Source organism: Chrysemys picta, chromosome 25, assembly GCF_011386835.1.
Source record: "Chrysemys picta bellii isolate R12L10 chromosome 25, ASM1138683v2, whole genome shotgun sequence".
NCBI lineage: Eukaryota > Metazoa > Chordata > Testudines > Emydidae > Chrysemys > Chrysemys picta.
Window position 1 is genome coordinate 5987661 of NC_088815.1, and position 18994 is coordinate 6006654.

The 18994-nt window shown below is 44.7% G+C and overlaps 1 protein-coding gene across 5 annotated transcripts in view; it reads right to left on the reverse strand.

The window, feature by feature from the left end:
* BTBD2 (BTB domain containing 2) overlaps nucleotides 1-18994 on the reverse strand; it is a 38645-nt gene continuing 19651 nt past the window's right edge. For 2 of the 5 annotated variants that reach the window (XM_065578628.1, XM_065578626.1), the window contains 6 exons: nucleotides 17973-18078; nucleotides 17015-17212; nucleotides 13566-13758; nucleotides 11232-11319; nucleotides 4737-4883; nucleotides 1-3071 (listed from right to left, as the gene is read on the reverse strand). In XM_065578628.1, the coding sequence (XP_065434700.1) occupies nucleotides 2910-3071; nucleotides 4737-4883; nucleotides 11232-11319; nucleotides 13566-13758; nucleotides 17015-17212; nucleotides 17973-18078 (894 nt within the window). In that variant the 3' untranslated portion in view covers nucleotides 1-2909. The remainder of the gene's footprint in view (nucleotides 3072-4736; nucleotides 4884-11231; nucleotides 11320-13565; nucleotides 13759-17014; nucleotides 17213-17972; nucleotides 18079-18994) is intronic. The other 3 variants (XM_065578627.1, XM_065578630.1, XM_065578629.1) reach the window with 3 other exon arrangements.

Below are 18994 nucleotides of genomic sequence, written 5' to 3' on the forward strand. Positions count from 1 at the left end.
TTAAAGACAACCTCAATGTCTTTATTGATTTCCTATTTACAAATCACAACGCTGGCAAAAAGCAGAGTGTGAACACTGAATGAGCATTTGATACATTCATTAATATAGCACTAGAGTCTAGCCGTTGCCAGCTCGGTTTGAGGTGACATGATACACTAGAAACTTCATACTTTTGGAGACGGGCATGTTCCACAATGAATTACATTCATACTATCTACAAAAGCCAGAATTGCCTCAAACCACACAAAGCTGTAAGAACAAAAATTGCTCAGATGTCATCCAGCGTTTCAGTTTTCTTTTAAAAACATTTTTCAGCAGGACCCTCAAAGCGACCTGCCCAGTGGCTTGAAAGCAAGATTGGAGGGAGGGCGTCTGACACAGTAGCAGTATTAAAAACAGAAGCCTTAAAAGGAAAAAGCCACCAGGCAGGTTTACACCTCAACCTCATCTATGTTACAAGATCTTGAGCCTAAATGACTTGCGTATCCTGCTATTTTCATGGTCCAATAATTTCTGCTATTACCACTTATATACAGAAATGCTCAGGGAGTGCTATATTCACAGCAAAGCGTTTACACCGAAGGTAATAAATGGGCAAAGAAGCCCCAAACCCTGATGCAGGCATTCCCACAACCTTTGACAAGAAGAGGTGAAAAGGGGGAGCGCAGAAGCAGGCTATGTACATTCGAACAGAAGGCAATTTCCCGCTTAGAGGAAGGAGCATCTCCAGTCTGTTCATCCATTTCAGAATATAGTTGCATTGCACAGAATCAGGTTCAATAACGTGAGTAGTGGACCCATCATTTTTCGTACTGGCCGTATTTTAAAAACTGCCTACCCTGAAGCAGGCTTACAAAATACATCTCACAATGTCTTCCTAAAGAACATAACACACTGACAACAGTATCTAACATCTACACTGATTATTTCTAGGTGACGTTGGTTCCTGATGGTTTATTTTTGCCATCTCGTTGGTGGAAAGTTAAGACAGCCACAGAACCTAGACCCGGGTTCTCTGGCAGCCCAGGGGGAGGGGGAGGAGGTGTCAGAATGGGACACTATTTCCCAACTGGTAACAGGCATCAAATCATCTACTCCAGTAGAGGATGACCAGCATGTAATGCTTGGATCAGGGACTGCTATCGCAAATTTAACAAGGGGAGCCCTGCAGTGGAGGGAGGGAGAGAGAGAAGCTTTTTAATGAACCCCAACTTATCAGAGACAACACCATCATGCACTAATTCCACACAAACACCTCTGAATGGTTTGGTCATCTAGGCTTACAAAGGTAGCCTTTATTTCAAATACCTTCCTCCTCTGCAGACTGCCGGGAAGTAAAAATCCCTTTAGTCTTTGCTAGTCAGGGCAAGGGTGGGACCATTCAGGCAGTTACAAAACGAAGTGTCACAGCTACTTCCCATCAAAGCAACAGGTCATGCTTAGCTGAAATCACACCTGGTTATGGTGAAAGGCAACCAGTTTTGAACAGAGATTTGGGGGAGGCAAGGGGGGGGGCGGCTTTTTTGCCATTAAACCACCCCATTGAAGTCTGGTGCTAAAGCTTTGTTTAAGTCAACCAGAAGTCTCCAGTAAGAGCATCATTCTGAGAATCTGTCCAAACACCCAGTGAACAGGCTCTAGCTGTGAGGGGCCAGAGAAATGTACGTGGACAAGCAGAAACTCTTCAGTGTTTTTTTCTATTGTTTCATAAATCCCGCTCCATCTGCCGATTATTAAAAAGTGACACTTGAACACCAAACCCCTTCCTTTTTTGCATCAGGGCAGCAGAGCTCTGATCCAATACAAACAGTCAGTGATGCAAAGAAAACAAGACAGAGTCATGTTGCGACTTGCCTGAAGACAGCAGCAATCTACTTTACACTGGAGCCAAGTGAGGCACATTGTCAGGTAGAAGCAACCAAGGTCAACTGCTACCTCGAAGTTGAAGGGATTCAGTTAGCGTGGCAGCTCCCAGTATGGATTCCCTGCTGCTAAACACTGCTCAGGGGATATTTTTTAGTTCCCCCATTTGTTTAAAGAACAAGTTGCAAAAAGCAGCCCCAGGACAGAGCAGGGGAGCCTGCATGTAGGTAGCAAAGGTGCTCTGCCAAGTGCTGATCTACTGGGCCTCTCCACCTACGTACAGGACCATCTAGCCACAAGGGGTCTCCGGTGGGTTGCACTAACTGTCCAACTTAAAGGATTGTCTCAAATTAGCAAAAACGCCGGTCGGTCTCTGTAGAGGTGCTGTCCTGGAGCTGGGAGTCCGTTCTGAGGTCTCCCACAATATGTAGTGCTGAAATAGGAAAACCTCCATGAACACCAGTTTCCTTCATTTTCTGAAAACAGCGACGGTATGTACAGCCTGGCAATATGGCAGGCATGTTCTCGTGAAACCTCTCTCAGAGAAACCTCCCCATTTTGGCAGTACTGCTGAATCAGCCTGGCAACCCCTCTCCTCCCAATCCCAAGTAGGGCCCAGGAAGAAGAAAGTCAATATGACCCTCAATATGAATTTTCTTTTTGCAGGATTGTCACCTAGTGGAGAATTGAACCACAATCAGAGCCACTTGTTTCCATGCTTCCAACTGATGTAAAAGCATCTACATTCATTACAATAAAAGAAACCATGACATTAGACAGGGTTATCAGTAAAATGAAGAGTCACTAGCCACAGGCAACCTACAAATGACACCAGTAAACCAGTTAGTCTCTATATGGCGGTGGTAGCAGCAGCATCACTAGCACAAGGCAAAACATGAGCTTTACAATTATTTTACTGAGACCTTTGGCTAGCGTGGCTCCCACTGGCGTGGTCTAACTCAGCCAGAGATTTCGTTTAGAAGGGCATGGGAGAGAGGGAGAGGGGGACAAATGTTCACCCAGCACAGCTGATTCCAACAGCTGCACTATGTATAGAAGATAATCTCTGGGATCTGTCCATCCTCCACAGAAGTGCCGTTGTTATTCCCAGCCGCGTAACAGAACGTAAAGCAGGTTTTGGCTCCTGTTGTTGGGGATTCATGGATCACTTTGCGCAGTCCTTTGGTTCCATAGTGAGAATCTGGACCCTGCATTAGTAACAGAAAACAGGGGCAGGCTAGTTAGTAAGATTGGGAATACAGCCAGACCAGAGCGAAACCAGGCTGCTGACATCAGCTCAGTCACATTGCTAGGTTACAAACTCAGGGTCTGATCTTGCTAGGTGACGAGCATCCCTACAGCTCTGCGAAGTGCTCAGGAACAGAGGACGTTCAGCAACTAAATCTCCAGTATTTTAATACACCAACAGCAGGCAGCTATTTGCTGCAGTCTGAGGTTTTTATGCTGACTTGCTTTGAAGAGGTTTTTCCTTTTCAAAGGAGAAGGCTCAAAAAAAAAAAAGGCCACGCACAGACCTCCAGCGCTAGTTCGCCCTCACTGGGCAGCTGCTGTTACTCATTTTATTCATTACGTCTTTGCTACCAACCCCACCCCCTCTCTCTCCCTGCCTTCCAGCAACTCCACTCTCCTTCCTGTAACCATATTCAACCCTTCCTACATCTTCCATTCCCTCCCCCTACGTGAAGGCTTGTCACTTCTTCCTGTACCTCCCCTCTGCCACAGGCTTCCTGTAGTGAAGAAAACACTGTCCAGTTGAAAAGAACTCAGAATTAGGTAGACAAAATATAACCATTTAATGGAATTTTGGTCAGAACTAGGCTGCTAATAGGCTAAGTCTTGCAAAAAGTTCCAAGTGCTGTAAGACAAATGCTCCCGACCCTGGTATTCTCATCTCCAAGAGCCATGCTGCCCACTAGCAGTATTCAAACACTGGTCAAATGTCCACACTATTAAATCATTTCACGCAATACCTGATTTTCCATCACCCATCCAACTACTGACCCATTATGGCCACGCTTAATTGGTCTCATCTGAAACCCATGGCTAGATTTACATTTCTACCTTCCCACAGGGAATTGGGGCACTGTTCTAGTTTAAGACCAGAGACAAGTTTTAGAGGCTTTCCCATGTGTTCTGTCAGTATGGACGCGCACGCAAAGAGGATTCTCAGATTGAAAACTAGCTGCACTTAAGTATTCCTAGCACTACGACAATAAAGGCTTTGCATACAACTGTATTCCAACACCACCATGAAGCCCCACTAGGCTAGGGGCTGTGCAGACACATAGGAAGAGCGTCCTGCCTTGAAGAGTTTACAAACTGAATAGAAAGACCAAGGGTGAAAGTAGCGACGGGAAGATTTTTAACGAAGTCTTTCATAGGAATGGGGCCTTCATTCTACCTTAGATCTTATTTCAAAAACTGCTTCTATGTTTGAACTCTAGTGTATACAGGGCCATTGTTGCATGGTTTAACCCATCTAACTACGTTATCAGTTCTTGATAGCTATGTACCGATGCTGCTTCCTTCGCGTAGAAAGGGCATCACTATAAATAGATTCACAAAACCAAGACTATCTACACTGGCCAGAAAGACACAATTTCAGCACTAATGCAGCCAGCACCATTAGCTAGCCTGGCAAACATTTACTAAACCAAACTAACTCTGAATGTTACCAATATGCAAGTGGCACGTCAGGGGTTAAGGAGCTAAACAATAAATGCAAAATTTCAATGAACAGCAAGAGACCCTGGAGGTCTAAAAACAGGATCAATGTTACTTCCCACGAGACCAGCAAAGCCCTGAATTCTCCCTGCCAGCCACATGCCGGAGCTAGAACCCCGTTACGGTACCTTTAGTGTCGCACACGCTGTATAGCTGACGTTGGGTAAAATCTCAACAGGCTCTTTAAACATGACCCGGAAAGTGCTGGAGGATCCATCGCAGCTGAACCCCGTGTCATTCTGACCCAGTACGGTATTGCTGTCCGTGTGGATGATCTGGAAGATGGATTAGAAAAGTAAAAATCTGTGTAATTAGCTTCTTTAAAAAAAGATGGAATTGGCATTTAATGAAGTTATTTCCTCTCCGAGTTGCACGTTAGGACCATTAGCGAAGATCTTCATTATCTGGACTGGTGGAGAGAGATAAGGTAGCTTTACACAGGCTTCTCTGGTACAGAAGTTAGCTGCCTTACGTCTGCCGACTCCACCACTCAGACCTTTTAGAAAATACAACTCAACTGAAATGCAAACGCATCAACACAAGTCAGTACAGGGAGACAACAGGAAAAAAGATTCCGAAGACGAGGAGCCCTAATGCCGGTCATACTCCGAGATTTAAGGGGCCTTTAAGAGTCAAATTCATTGTTATAAAATTAGAGTGAAGTCGTAGACGGGGACAAACAGTACGTTACAAGACTGAATATGCCTCGCAGAGAGAAAAGAACTGTTTAATCAGAACAAAATGGGGGGCATTGGGACTAGGCGATTTAGTGAGGTCTGAGACTCCACCGTGCTAGGTAGCCTGCACTGGTTTCCAGTTATTTCTGGGTCCAATTTAAATACGGATATGGATTGACACAGTCTCACAGATTTGGATCCCAGCAATCTTTGAGACCGTCTCTCCCTTTACACTGCACTTGATAGTTGATTTCAGCTGGGATATTCTTGCTGAGGTCTCTAGTGCTGAGCTGGGGGGGACCGAGGACAGTGTTCTCAGGAAGGGACCCTTCAAAGCAAATGCTGGTCAGATGGAGCTTATGTACTTCCTGCCCTTTGGCAATGGAACTGGACATCCATTTCTTTACACCTGCTCTTTTGATTGCTATGGTTTGATTGGAAGTGCTTTGAAGCTGAGGTCCCATCCCCAGAGGATAAGCAGTGTTCAGCTTTCCTGAGCCAAGTATTAATGTGTTGTTCCAACTCACTTCTTCCAAATGGATCCTAGAGCACTTCGCACAGTGATTGCACTGAAAGAACAGACTCGGTCCTGAGCCAACTGTCTACTGGCACTGTTTTGGAACAACGCCAGGGCTGATGGTGGTAAAACCGTAGGTAACGCTGCTCATTCTGAACAAGTGCCCATCAATGCCTTATTGCCACCTCACCCCACCCTCCCATTGTTTGGCTTATGCCACATTTTAAGAGAATCTTTAACGCCTTAGTGTTAGTCTCTTAACTGGTATTTCATCTCGCTGCCTGTGAAACACAGGTTGATTGTTGCCTGGATGTGGGGGTATCTATCAACAATCGCGTTTAAAAAACCATCATGTAAAGTGTTGGTGGAAGATAGGAAGGAGTTCAAACGAGCAAAGGCAAATGTATTCCATTGGTTACTATGGCTACATATGGGATGTAAATATGTACTAAAAGCTAATGTGCTCACCTAATGCTTGAGTTAGCTTGCTGGTCTCCTCCCTTCCTGCTAGATAGCTTGCTGTCACCCAGCGCTCGCCACCCAGTTTGTCACCATTGACTATCCTTGCTTGAGAAGGCCAGACCCAAGCACAGCAGAAATGGGCCGGTCCAGCTGTACCTGTATAAAACTAACGATTACAAACCTTCCGCGAGCGTTGGGCTTCGACAGGTGACGCGCGTGTCCATCCCACTCTTGGCGTGAGTGCGCCCCACGCACACTCGTCAGCAATTTTTCCCTCAGTGGTACCCGTTGGGGCAGCTCAAGGGCCCTCTGCTGCTGCACGCCACTGGGTGCTGGCTGTAAGGGCCCAGCCATGCCTAAGCCCCCCTCAGTTCCTTCTTGCTGGACAACCCCAAGGCAAAGGCGTAGGAGGGCAGGCTGTGGAATGGACATGTTCAACACATCTTGAAAAGTTACAAACGGTTCATAACCGTTGTTTCTTCTTTGCGCGATTGCACAAGTGCATTCCACTCTTGGCCACACTCAGGCCATAAAGTAGGAGGAGGGACCAGAGTTCATGTACACGGACTGGAGTACAGCTTGTCCAAATTTAGCACAGTCTCTGGAGTACCAAGTGATGGCACGCTGGGGTGCAAAGGTGTAAACTGAAGACCAGGTTGCCACCCTACAAATGGCCAGGATAGGGACTTGTGCAAGGAACACCGCAGAGGCCACTTGAGATACTCTGGGGCTCAAGAGGGAAATGCCTGCCACGTCGTTAACACACACGAAGGCAGGAAATTATGCAAGATGAAATTCTTTGCAAGGAGACCTTGAGACTCTTCATTCTGTCTATTATGGCCATGAACAGCTGGGCTGACAAATGAAGCTCTGTAGACCTGTCTATGTAGACTTGTCGAAGTTGATCAGCAGACCTAGAGCTTCGAAAGTTGATTGGATGAGATGTACACTGGACAGTACCTGAGCCTGGATCGGCCTCTGACTAGCCAGTTGCCCAGATCAGAGCAGTCCTGTACTCCTAGCCTCAGCGGGAAAGCAGTTACCACAGACATACATTTTGTGAAAACCCAGGGAGCTGCTGACAGGCCAAAAGGAAGCACCGTGAACCGGTAATGAGACGACTTTGTTACAAACCCAAAGAATTTTGTGACCTTGATAAATTGTCACGTGAAAGTAAGCGTCTTTTCAATCGAGGGCAGTATACCAGGATCCAGGGAGGGATAATGGAAACCTGAGTGACCATCCCACAGTATTCTTGCCAGCAAGTTAAAGAAGTATGGGCTGGCTGAATGGGTTATAAGGTGGATAGAAAGCTGGCTAGATCGTCGGGCTCAATGGGTAGTGATCAATGGCTCCATGTCTAGTTGGCAGCTGGTATCAAGCAGAGTGCCCCAAGGGTCAGTCCTGGGGCTGGTTTTACTAAATATCTTCATTAATGATCTGGAGGATGGCGTGGATTGCACTCTCAGCAAGTTTGCAGATAACACTAAACTGGGAGGAGTGGTAGATACGCTGGAGGGTAGGAATGTACTAGAGGACTGGGCCAAACGAAACCTGATGAGGTTCAACAGGGACAAGTGCAGACTCCTGCACTTAGGATGGAAGAATCCCATTCACTGCTACAGGCTGGGGACCAAGTGGCTAGAAAGCAGTTCTGCAGAAAAGGACCTGGGGATTACAGTGGACGAGAAGCTGGATATGAGTCAAGAGTGTGCCCTTGTTGCCAAGAAGGCTAACGGCATTTTGGGCTGTATAAGTAGGGGCATTGCCAGCAGATCGAGGGACATGATCATTCCCCTATATTCGACATTGGTGAGGCCTCATCTGGAGTACTGTGTCCAGTTTTGGGCCCCACACTACAAGAAGTATGTGGAAAAATTGGAAAGAGTCCAGCGGAGGGCAACAAAAATGATTAGGGGGCTGGAGCACATGAGTTATGAGGAGAGGCTGAGGGAACTGGGATTGTTTAGTCTGCAGAAGAGAAGAATGAGGGGGGATTTGATAGCTGCTTTCAATTACCTGAAAGGGGGTTCCAAAGAGGATGGATCTAGACTGTTCTCAGTGGTACCAGATGACAGAACAAGGAGTAATGGTCTCAAGTTGCAGTGGGGGAGGTTTAGGTTGGATATTAGGAGGGTGGTGAAGCACTGGAATGGGTTACCTAGGGAGGTGGTGGAATCTCCTTCCTTAGAGGTTTTTAAGGTTAGGCTTGACAAAGCCCTGGCTGGGATGATTTAGTTGGGGTTGGTCCTGCTTTGAGCAGGGGATTGGACTAGATGACCTCCTGAGGTCCCTTCCAACCCTGATATTCTATGAGTCTATGCTCAACTTTCTTTTTGAGAGATCTGTTGAGCTGGTGCAGGTCCAAAATAGATCTGAGACCTCTTTGCTTTCAGATTAGAACCACTTTCCTCTGGGACACTGGGGAGCCTCCTTTATGGCTCCTACCTAAAGGACAGGCTGAACCTGCTGGAGGAATGAGGAGGAGAGTGGCTCCTGACCAGGGTTGAGGAGGGAGCGGCAGAAACACTGAAGTGTATATCCCACTTCCATAGATCTTAATACCCAGCAGGCTGAAGTAATCCAGAACCAAGCACTGATGAAGTGGGAAAGCCGTTTGCAATTACAGGGAAAATGGAATCTGGCGTGACAGCCTCGAGCATCCCATCAAAATAGCTGTTTAGCACCCACTAGGCGTCTAGATGGAGCAGAGGCAGAGGCAGACGGAAGGGGTGGTCTATGTCTATAACCCTTGCTCTTCTTTCTCTGCAGGTCCTTCCGAGAAGCAGAAGCAGAGTAACACTGAGTCTGTTATAGGTGAAAGTGCTTTTTGGATGGGGCTGGTGCCTACAGCCCCAAAGACTGTAAAGTAGACCTAGAGTCCTTCAAGCCATGGGGCTTAGAGTCAGTTTTCTCTGAAAACAGCAAAGCCACTTCAAAGGGCAGGTCTTGTAAAGTCTATTGGACTCTTGTGAAAGCCCTGAGCACTGCAAATGTCAACGAGGCGGTGTGAGGATTCTTTAACCTCCTCCACCAGGATCTCCAGGATTAAGGCCACCCTCTTTCACAGCTCTTGATTCACCTGGTCAGTCATTGGGGCGGGTGAATGTCCCCTGAGCAGACTGCCTCATCAGGAGAAAATGAAGAAGAGGCCAGCACAGCTCCTTCATTAGCTGTCCAGCAGGGTCCTTGTGAAGTGCCTCTTGCTGCTTGCTACTGGGGTCAGGAACAGGCCGCAGCTGACGAGTAGACTCCTCACCTCTCTCCGACGACACAGTGCATGAATGCCTCATATGACCTTCGAAACCAGGGGGAACCCCACAGGTTTCAAAAAGGCCACTGAACAGGGGGTTGGTGCCAGAGACTCCCTGGCCACACACTTGATGGTACTCCCGCTGAAGGTTCCCTAGCGGGTAGCAGTGCCTTGGTGGAGAATAGTGAAACTGGTTCCAACACAGGAAAACAAAGGAGCCAATTTCTCTTATCCCTCTGCTGACCAAGGGGGAGCTGCTCCCAACAGTGCCCAAGACCAGTGCCGAGTCAACGGAGCGCCTTCACAAGCAAAACCTTTAGCCTGGCTTCTGTCTTTCCTCATCCGAGGCTTAAAGTCTTTCCAGATCTGGCAACAATCCTGAATAGGACCTTCCTCGAAACATCGTGGGCAGCTTGAGTGTCGGTTGCTCACTGGCCTCAGGCTCCGCAAGAGAGACAGAGCTTGAAGCCCAGGGACCAAGGCATCCCTCAGTCCCAAATAACTTGAAAAAACCCAACTGGGGCCTGAGGAAAACACATAGTACTTACTGAATGGTGTAGATAGTGTAACACTATGAACCCGTCGGAGAACACTTCAACCTTCCTGATCACTCTATTACAGACCTCAAAGTCACAATTCTCCAACAAAAAAAACTTCAAAAACAGACTCCGAGAAACTGAAGAACTGGAATTAATTTGCAAACTTGACACCATTAAATTAGGCTCGAATAAAGCCTGGGAGTGGATGGGTCATTACACAAAGTAAAACCTATTTCCCCATGCTAATTTTCCCCTACTGTTACTCACACCTTCTTGTCAACTGTTGGAAATGGGCCATCCTGATTATCACTACAAAAGGTTTTTTTTCCCCCCCCTCCTGCTGAGAATAGCCCACCTTAACTGATTACTCTCTTTATAGTTAGTATGGCAACACCCATTGTGTGTGTCTGTGTCTGTCTGTGAGATATCTTCCTACTGTATTTTCCACTACATACATGCATCCGATGAAGTGGGTTTTAGCCCACGAAAGCTTATGCTCAAATAAACTTGTTAGTCTCTAAGGTGCCACAAGTACTCCTCGTTCTTTCTGCGGATACAGACTAACACGGCTACCGCTCTGAAACCTGTCACTATGAATCTAGGAAACTGTCCACAATTAATTTACAATGAACACACAGAACACTTACTAAGGCCAGCCAAGCAATTCCAAGGACAATCCTGAGTGGTAAGGAGGAACTGAGAGGGCTCAGGGGCGGGTGGGCCCTTTATACACCACGCAGTAGCGTACAAGTTGCCACGACAGGTATTACTTGAGGGAAGAACTTCCTGACAACTGCACGCAAGGGCGCATGCACATCAGGAGTGGACTAGTCTGTGTAAACATTTGTTTCCCTAACCCTAACGTTCACCTGAATTGTCTCAATGCGGTCAGTTTATACATTTTTATGAGCACTCAACTCCCAATATGGCAGCACTGAGATATCACAGCGATGGATGCAATTTATAGCAGAACAGAAACAGGAGTATGAAAGTAGCTATTCCTCCTAATCCCAGCGTGCCCCTTTACTCACCCTGCTCAGCTAATCAGTATTTCTATAAAACATGAAGGCGCCTTTTTATAAAAAGGAGTTAACTGTATAGTTGAAAGCCTGCAAGGTTTATATGGCAGCAAAAAAAGGGCATGTTTAGCACAGTAAAAAGAGGAAGTTTAATACCTGTATATTTACTTGGTAGTCTGTGGGGCCATGTATTGATCCATACAGTCCAAACCCAACTACAAATATCCTTTTGTTTACTGAGAACCTGTAAGATTTAAAGAGACGTTAACAGGGAAGAGTGAGCACAACAATGTCAAGCTGATCTGCTAAAGTACGGAGGATGCATAGTGACCTTAGCTCAGAGGCTGTTTTCAGGTCTAAGACTTGGTGAATTATGTCCTGTATTTTAACTGTGCTGTTCAATAAGGTCTTAGATCCTTGAGAGTTAATGATTTGCACGAAAGGAAAACAGAATTTTGCATTCTGCATCCCTAAAACCACCATAAGCAATTCATGCTGCATGATTAACACGCAGATTGACCCCACACAGGACAGGATTCGGTGGCTATGTACATTGTCACTTGTGAGCTTTCATTAAAAGCAATGGACTCTCTAGCCCATAGGACTGCAAAGACAGCTTCCAAGATGTGAACTGAGTCGAAGCTGATGCAGTGGTCTGCCGGAATCTGGAGAGGTTGAAAATAAAGCCAAGAGGGATGAACTGCTCCTACTCACCTCAATGAAATTAACACTGAAGCCAAATAAGAATACTTTAAATGTCAACATTAAATATTTTGCACCTGATCACTGAAGCAGAATCATTAAGTTAATGTACTTGTGCATAATTGCTCGGTGTATTTGCAGCTAGCTGCTGTCAAGATTGCCTGGGTAGAGAACAAGGACTTTGACAACTCCCACACCCCACCTTATTCAAAAGCTACCTTCACCCCCCCACCCCATGCCCACAAGACAGGGAGGAAAAGGAAATACATCCTCCTTCCCATTGCCAAAACACTAGATTGCTTTTCACTCCTCCCTGGATACCAAAATTAGATACCCCATTTTCACCACCACCTCCTCGCCCCCTCAGACAACAGCTGCAATGTTAACGTGTGTTTGCAAAGCACCTCCAGGGCGCATTCAAAGTTGATCTGCCAGCAGTGTAAAATATTTCATATCAAAACTGCACAGCAGCCTGGCTCAACATGCACCTTGACGCTGATGCTGTCAAACCGTTTCACTTAAAATAAGTGAGACAACTTTAACTCAAAGACAGATAGGTGTCAAGAGGTTTCTTGATGTTAGATCTTTGCTCTAAAAGTTTCCTGCTGTAATAGCCTCTCCAGCACAAGGTTTTACCCTGCTTTCATGATGGGGAAACTAAACCACACAAATTAAACAAAGTCCCTATAGTCACTGCAAGTCAACAGCAAATATGGGAATAGCCCAGCTCCGCTAGACTCCCAGTGCCTTGCTCTAACCACTAGGCCACAAGGCTTGCAATCAGTAAGGGGAGCCTTTAATTGAGACAGCCTTCACTTCACTGTACCCATTAAAATGACCTTGCATGAATCTATAGAATGATTAAAGGATTAGAAAACCTGCCTTATAGTGACTGAGCGTCTTGAGTCTATTTAGCTTAACAAATAGACAGTTAAGGAGTGACTTGATTAGTGTCCATCAGTATCTACAGGGTGAACAAATATTTAATAATGGGCTCTTCAGTCTAGCAGAGAAAGGTCTAAATCCAGTGGATGGACGTTCAAGCTAGACAAATACAGACTAGAAATAAGGTATACATTTATAACAGTAAGAAATTAACCACTGGAACAATTTAGCAAGGGTTGTGATAGATTCTCCATCAGACCAGATGTGGTTCTAAGAGAGATGCTCTCATTCTGGGGCAGTTCTCTGTCCTGTGCTATGTAGCAGGTTGGACTAGGTGATCACAATGGCCCCGGCATCTACAGCGAGTTAGATCTACAAAAAATACCTTGATTTTAGTAGAAAAGCTGGTGCATATCTTAGAGTAGCAGGGAACTGGCACGGATTTAACAGAGCACTGGTGAATCAACACCAAAGACAAGCCATGATTTGGCCATAAGGCTGCAGGAAACAATTAGACAAGGGTCTGATACTTTATCAAAAAGAATGTCTGGGTGCATTTAAGGTGTGTCTACACTAGAAAGTAGAGCCGATTTAAGCTACACAGGTGTAATTAAAGCAACAATCTCTCCCCACCACCCAACGTGGGCATAGTTTTTATACAAAGCATAAACGAGCTTATACAGATATAGCTTATTCTGGTTTGGGAAGCAAATTATGTTATACCAGTATAGGGCACCTTAACTATCATAACTGCATGCATGCTAGGGCTTATACCAATAAAGAAAGCCACACCCTGTCCAACAGTTATACTGGTAGAACATTTTAGTGCAGGCCAGGCCTAAGCCTGCTCAAAGCTCAATAGAACAGTAACAGACGAGCAGCAGAATTCACAGTAGAGCTGACCTGATCCTGTCGCTAGTCCCACTGTACCCCCAGCGGCTCTCCACCTGCTGGAAACGGTTGATGCTGCACTCCTTCCCTCTCAGGCAGCAGCGTGGTCTGTCAATGAATTCCACTCGGGGTTTTGGATTGACAGTGAAGTGGAGAAACAGGCTAACCACTTCCCGGTCAGTCAGAATTCCTGACTGGGCAGGCCCTGCAAAGGAGCAGACAGAAAGCAATGCTGTCAACACTTTAAAAAAAAAAAAAAAAGGCGAAAATTGCTGCAAGTTTTACAATGGAAGGCAAATTTATGCTGAGAATACGAGTAGGTGATTCCTACATAATGTACACAAGGAATGCCACACATACTTAAATTCCCTCAGGAAAGTAAGCCAGCTTCATTGAGAACACAGTACACTTGGCCGCTTTCTACCTGCACATCGATATGTTGAGACTCTACACATCAGCAGCTGGTCTGGCATGTATTATAAATGCACACTTCCATACAGCCAACATGCTGTTGTTTATTCCATTGGCCTGGGTTCTACCAGAAACACTTAAGAATATCAAGGGCATGCAGCGAATTTCCCAACCCTACCCCTTTGAGATATCTGTGTTTATATTTTATGTGACAGTTACAAAATCTACACTCATTTAGTTGATTACCACTGCTGTGAAGACCCTGGATGGGATGATGTAATGGGATAAATACAGCAGGAAGAGATGTAGATATTAAAAAGATGCTGTCAATGTGAAAGGTAGCCCATTTTAACTGTTGAGATGGACATGGTTTCAGATAATACCACCTACACCTGTGTACTCCCTGCCATTCTGGGGGATTTTGTTCCCACTTTTAAAAAACTAAAACACACACCACATTTCTATTCCTGTTGCAGTATGCATCTCATACAGACAAAGAAAACTGACTATAGTTAAATAGTAACAGTACACAGAAAACTAAAAACCAAAAAATTCCTTTTATCTTTCTGTACAGTCATCTTGGGCATTCCTTCTACAGGGACACTGAACTCCATCAATGTCCAAAAGACGTTTAATTGAATGGTTCCAGTGGTGCCAACGTACTCTTTAAATAGTATGTCCTGACTAATTGCTTGGAGAAGTAGCTTTTCTGGTCCTGTGTTTCAAAGACACTTCTGTGTGTGAGTGAGAAAGAGATAACACACAACAATGAAGTGGGTCACACACAAAGTTGCTGTCAAATGCACAAACAAAAAATCTCCACCTCTTTTCCAGTTAGTCATCCTAAGTGTTGTTTGTAACTATGATTGGTTACATTCAGTGACTTTTAAATTAACTGCGCCCCTTTAAATAGTCTTGAAAGTCAGGTGTAAGATGGCAGATGACTGCAAGAGACAAGGATGAAACAGAATGTAAAGAAATATGTATTGTTAACATTTAAATGGCTTTACAGACACCTTGATCAGCAAAACATTACTGCAAGCAGATCATGTCTAAACATACCCAGTGTTGCCACAATTCCTGGTTCTGGAATGTTTCAAATTCCTTGCTCTAAGGGGATAGGGGTGTGGCAGACCTGCTAGCCAGCCAAGATGCATTTATGTTGATCTCCACTTTCTATACTACATTATAAACTGGTTTTGTTGAAACTAACAGCTTCCAAAATCCTCTCATCTAGGCTACCAGTTACATTTTCCTACCTCCGCTGTGGTTGACACAGACGCAAGAGGCATTGCTCTGACAATGTTAGTTTAGAGGACAAAAGTGCAGCAAATCCATTCATCCTTATTGAAGGAGGGGCGGGAGAGTATAAATTGCTAGGATATTTTAAAGACTGGAATGGACACTGGAAGAACATTTGCTATACGTAATCTCAAAGCAAGATAGTAACAGTGATTTCCCTGCTACTGGAGAGGCCACAACTCAAACAAGCAGTCATAACAGACCACAGAACAGAGGTCCTGGCTTTCCCTAGAGTCAAACTTCTCACCCTGGAACACCGAAAACCCATGCAAGCCTCCTACATAACTGAACTTGTCATCCATGAAGTCTGAAGGGGAAGAAAAATCCAGCATCTTCCAGACGGAAAAGACCGAACAGGCAGAAATTGTTGGCTTTTACTGAGGAGAATTTTGACCCTGTCAAGAAGAAACATGCTTTCTTTAATCAACCAGATGCTACATCAGATTTGGAATTGATACAACAATCCTGTACCCAACTAAGCAGTGGTTCAAACATGAGGAACAAACTGCACATTGTGACCATGGATATCAACGTCAAGGGGGAGGAAAGCCATTAAATATGTACAGCAGACGAACAGGATTGAGCCACCCAGTGAGAATGGACTGAATCTCTGACCAACAGAAGGGTTAGCATGTCAGACAACGGCCAAGTCAGTTCTGAGACAGACAGCATGGCAGTTACTGCTGATTTTTAGTATAGCCGTCTCTTTAAATACACATTCCACACTTTTTTGGTTATCGTGGCTGTCATTATTAACAACTTGATTTTTCACTTATTTTGCAGAGGTCAAAATTCATTATCAAGTAATGGAAACCACCCCCCTCCTTAGAACTGACCTATCAAAAAAAAAAAAAAAGGTTGTGTTTGTGCACCCTTCTGCTTCTTTATAATGTAGAAAGGTGATCTCTAGATGTTTCTAAATGGCTTTCTTCTGCCCCCCGCTTTTTTTTAAAAAAAAAAAACCACACTAGAAATGTCAAGTTGACTTTACTCTCTGGAGGACTGGAGAACCTCAGATAAGAAATCACAAGAGACAAGTGGGCAAGTGAGAAAGGAAGACGTTTTTAGTCAGATAGCTTAAACCAAGGGAACATCTTTTTCACTTGCACTCCTGATGGAGGCTTAGGGAAAGTGTTATTTGTGAAATAACTAACACCTCTCTCTCTTCAACTGAGGGCTGAGAAAGCTTCCATTCCAGACATCTACTCTGGAGAGTCCATTAGCAAAACAGGGATATTCCTGATCCTTCTATGGTTAAGAGGAAGCAGAAAAGCGATTCTTGTGTTTCTTTATGATGAAAGCCTGAACGGCTTACAACTCCTCCTCCCTTTGTAGGTCACCTTTCGGAATAGGATACGCCACCATTACCACCACAGTTCAATACTAAATGTTAGCACTTTTTGCAGTCTACTCTTTCAAGGGAACAGGAAAAGTATATTCCTATTCAGATATCATGTTATTTCCTTTTTCATATAGTCAGTAGTAAAACACACAGATAATATGCAAAGACAACAGGACTTAACTTTTAGAAAGCTACTGTTCTTAGGTTCTTCATGGGATGTTTAAAACTGAATTACTGATAAGCTGTGTGATGTACCTGTAGCTTTTGATGTCCAACAACAAATATCTAACAAGTATTTTGAGCAGTTTAGGATATTCTATGAAAATCCTTTTTTTGTAAATATACTTGATCCTCTAAGATTCGGAAGTGGAGACCAGGTCTCCCAGAAGCGCCTTTATTCAGTTACCTGCTGCAAACTCCTCAATAGTCATCAATGGGAAGCGAATAAGAGAAAGCGCTTTGCCCAGTACTTTCCGCTTGTTCTCTGGAATCACCTGAAGTTGCTGCCGCTGACATTCTGCCTCCGACCAGCGAACCACTGCATTAAACAAACGAACCTCCCGAATCCCCAAGGTATCCCGCTCCAGCACCGCAACCAGGGTGTCTGTAAGGCAGGACAGCAACAACTTTAGGCACTGACCCATATGTCCTGATTTTTAAGTGGCCAAAGTTCCCAATGCAGAATCCCAAGGTGAGGAAAGGAGTCGGAATTCAGAACTGCAGGACTGCTCCTAAGCACTGTATGCCCACAACCTGATGAGTAATTCCACAAGTAGGCATGTCACTGCAACAGCAGCAGTGCCTACAGAGTGGATACATTTACTGGTGTGCAGTAGAAGGAATTTCTGGTTACCTACAAGTCAAACTTGAACAGAAACAGGATAAGAGCCAAAAAGTTTGTATTATCCATGCCTTAATTTGACTGTTTACCCCACTGGCAATAGAAAGTGAATATTTTGACTTTTAAGTTCCATTTATGAAACGCGCAGACTACAGTGTCTCTGGACATAAAAATATTTAACACCTGAATCTTGTTTCAAGTCAAAACACTGCCAACTCCTCCCACAGAGGGTATGTTAAACCCACCAGCCAACAGCAACAGAAAGGACAGACTTTGTATCATGCCCCAGAGATCAAAGTGTCACAGCACCAAGGGATATGAATGCCAGTGTCTAGTTCTAAGAGTTCTGCTGAGAATCCCCTGCCCCTATATGATTAAGCCCAGGGACTGTCCGTCCCAGCCCTTGAGAAGCTGGCCCTAGACAGCTAGGGCCAAAACCACAAGGACAAATTGCCAAGTAAAAAAACTTGTTACAAGCTTGACTTTTAGATTACACGAGTCTGCAGAAAGGAAAAAAGCTTACCTAAATCAATGTCTGTGAACCCCTCAGCATTGATGGCATCTGATGTGTTCTTGTCTATGTTCTCTAGGCACAGGCTGGCCAGCTGCGGTTCATCAAAGAGTCTTGCCTAACAACGAAGCATCCATCATTAATGCAAAGAAAAAGTTGTTTTCAGTTCCTTATTTGCAGCCAATATAACGATCAAGGATATTTTAAAGCATCTTTCTCCAATTATTGAATTTACCACTAGTTTGCAAGCCAAATGAATTCATGACACAGACAACATAGCTTAGTCTTTCACAGCTAGTTAAGGAAGAGTAACAATACACATACTTGAAGAAAACTTGGCTCCAATTTAGCTGAATACATCTTCACTCAAAAGTTACCTCAAGTTAGAAAGACTGAAGAGTCCTGTTAACTAGCACCATGTTAACTATAACTTTGCAGGCAGCAGAGACAGGGACAAGTCAGGTTCAATGTGTCAGCTGATAGTGGGGTAAACTCTACTGGGTTAACTTTATTTAAAAAAAAAAAAATCAAACTAAATGTAAGAAAGCCCTTTATAGAAGGGCTTCCTTTGTCTGAGAGCAAGTGTAATTGAGACTGCTACCTCAGAAGAGGGGGAAGGTAGTGCCTGAGTAAATTGGGCCAATCTACATTAAAGAAATTTGCACTGTACAACTTCACCAATGTCATTACATCGAGTGAAAATGCCGTAATATAGACACAGCACATTGATGCAAAGTGAAACCAGTAACATACTGAAGCAGCCTGCACTCGTGCAAGTTCTGCTTTGTGCCAGTGCACTTTGTCTACATGAGGGTTTGCAGAGGTGTAAATAGATCGATTTACTTACAGTAAGGAAATTCACAATGGTGTAAGTGGATTAAGTCTGGTCATACAAGAGTCCTCAGAGTGGTTCTATGCCAAGCATAAGTGGCACCAAGGTCGCCAGATTGAATGCCAAGGACCCAGCACCAGAGCGGTTCTGTGTTCAACATGCGTAGCACCAACATCCTGAATCCATCTGGTACCACCTCCTC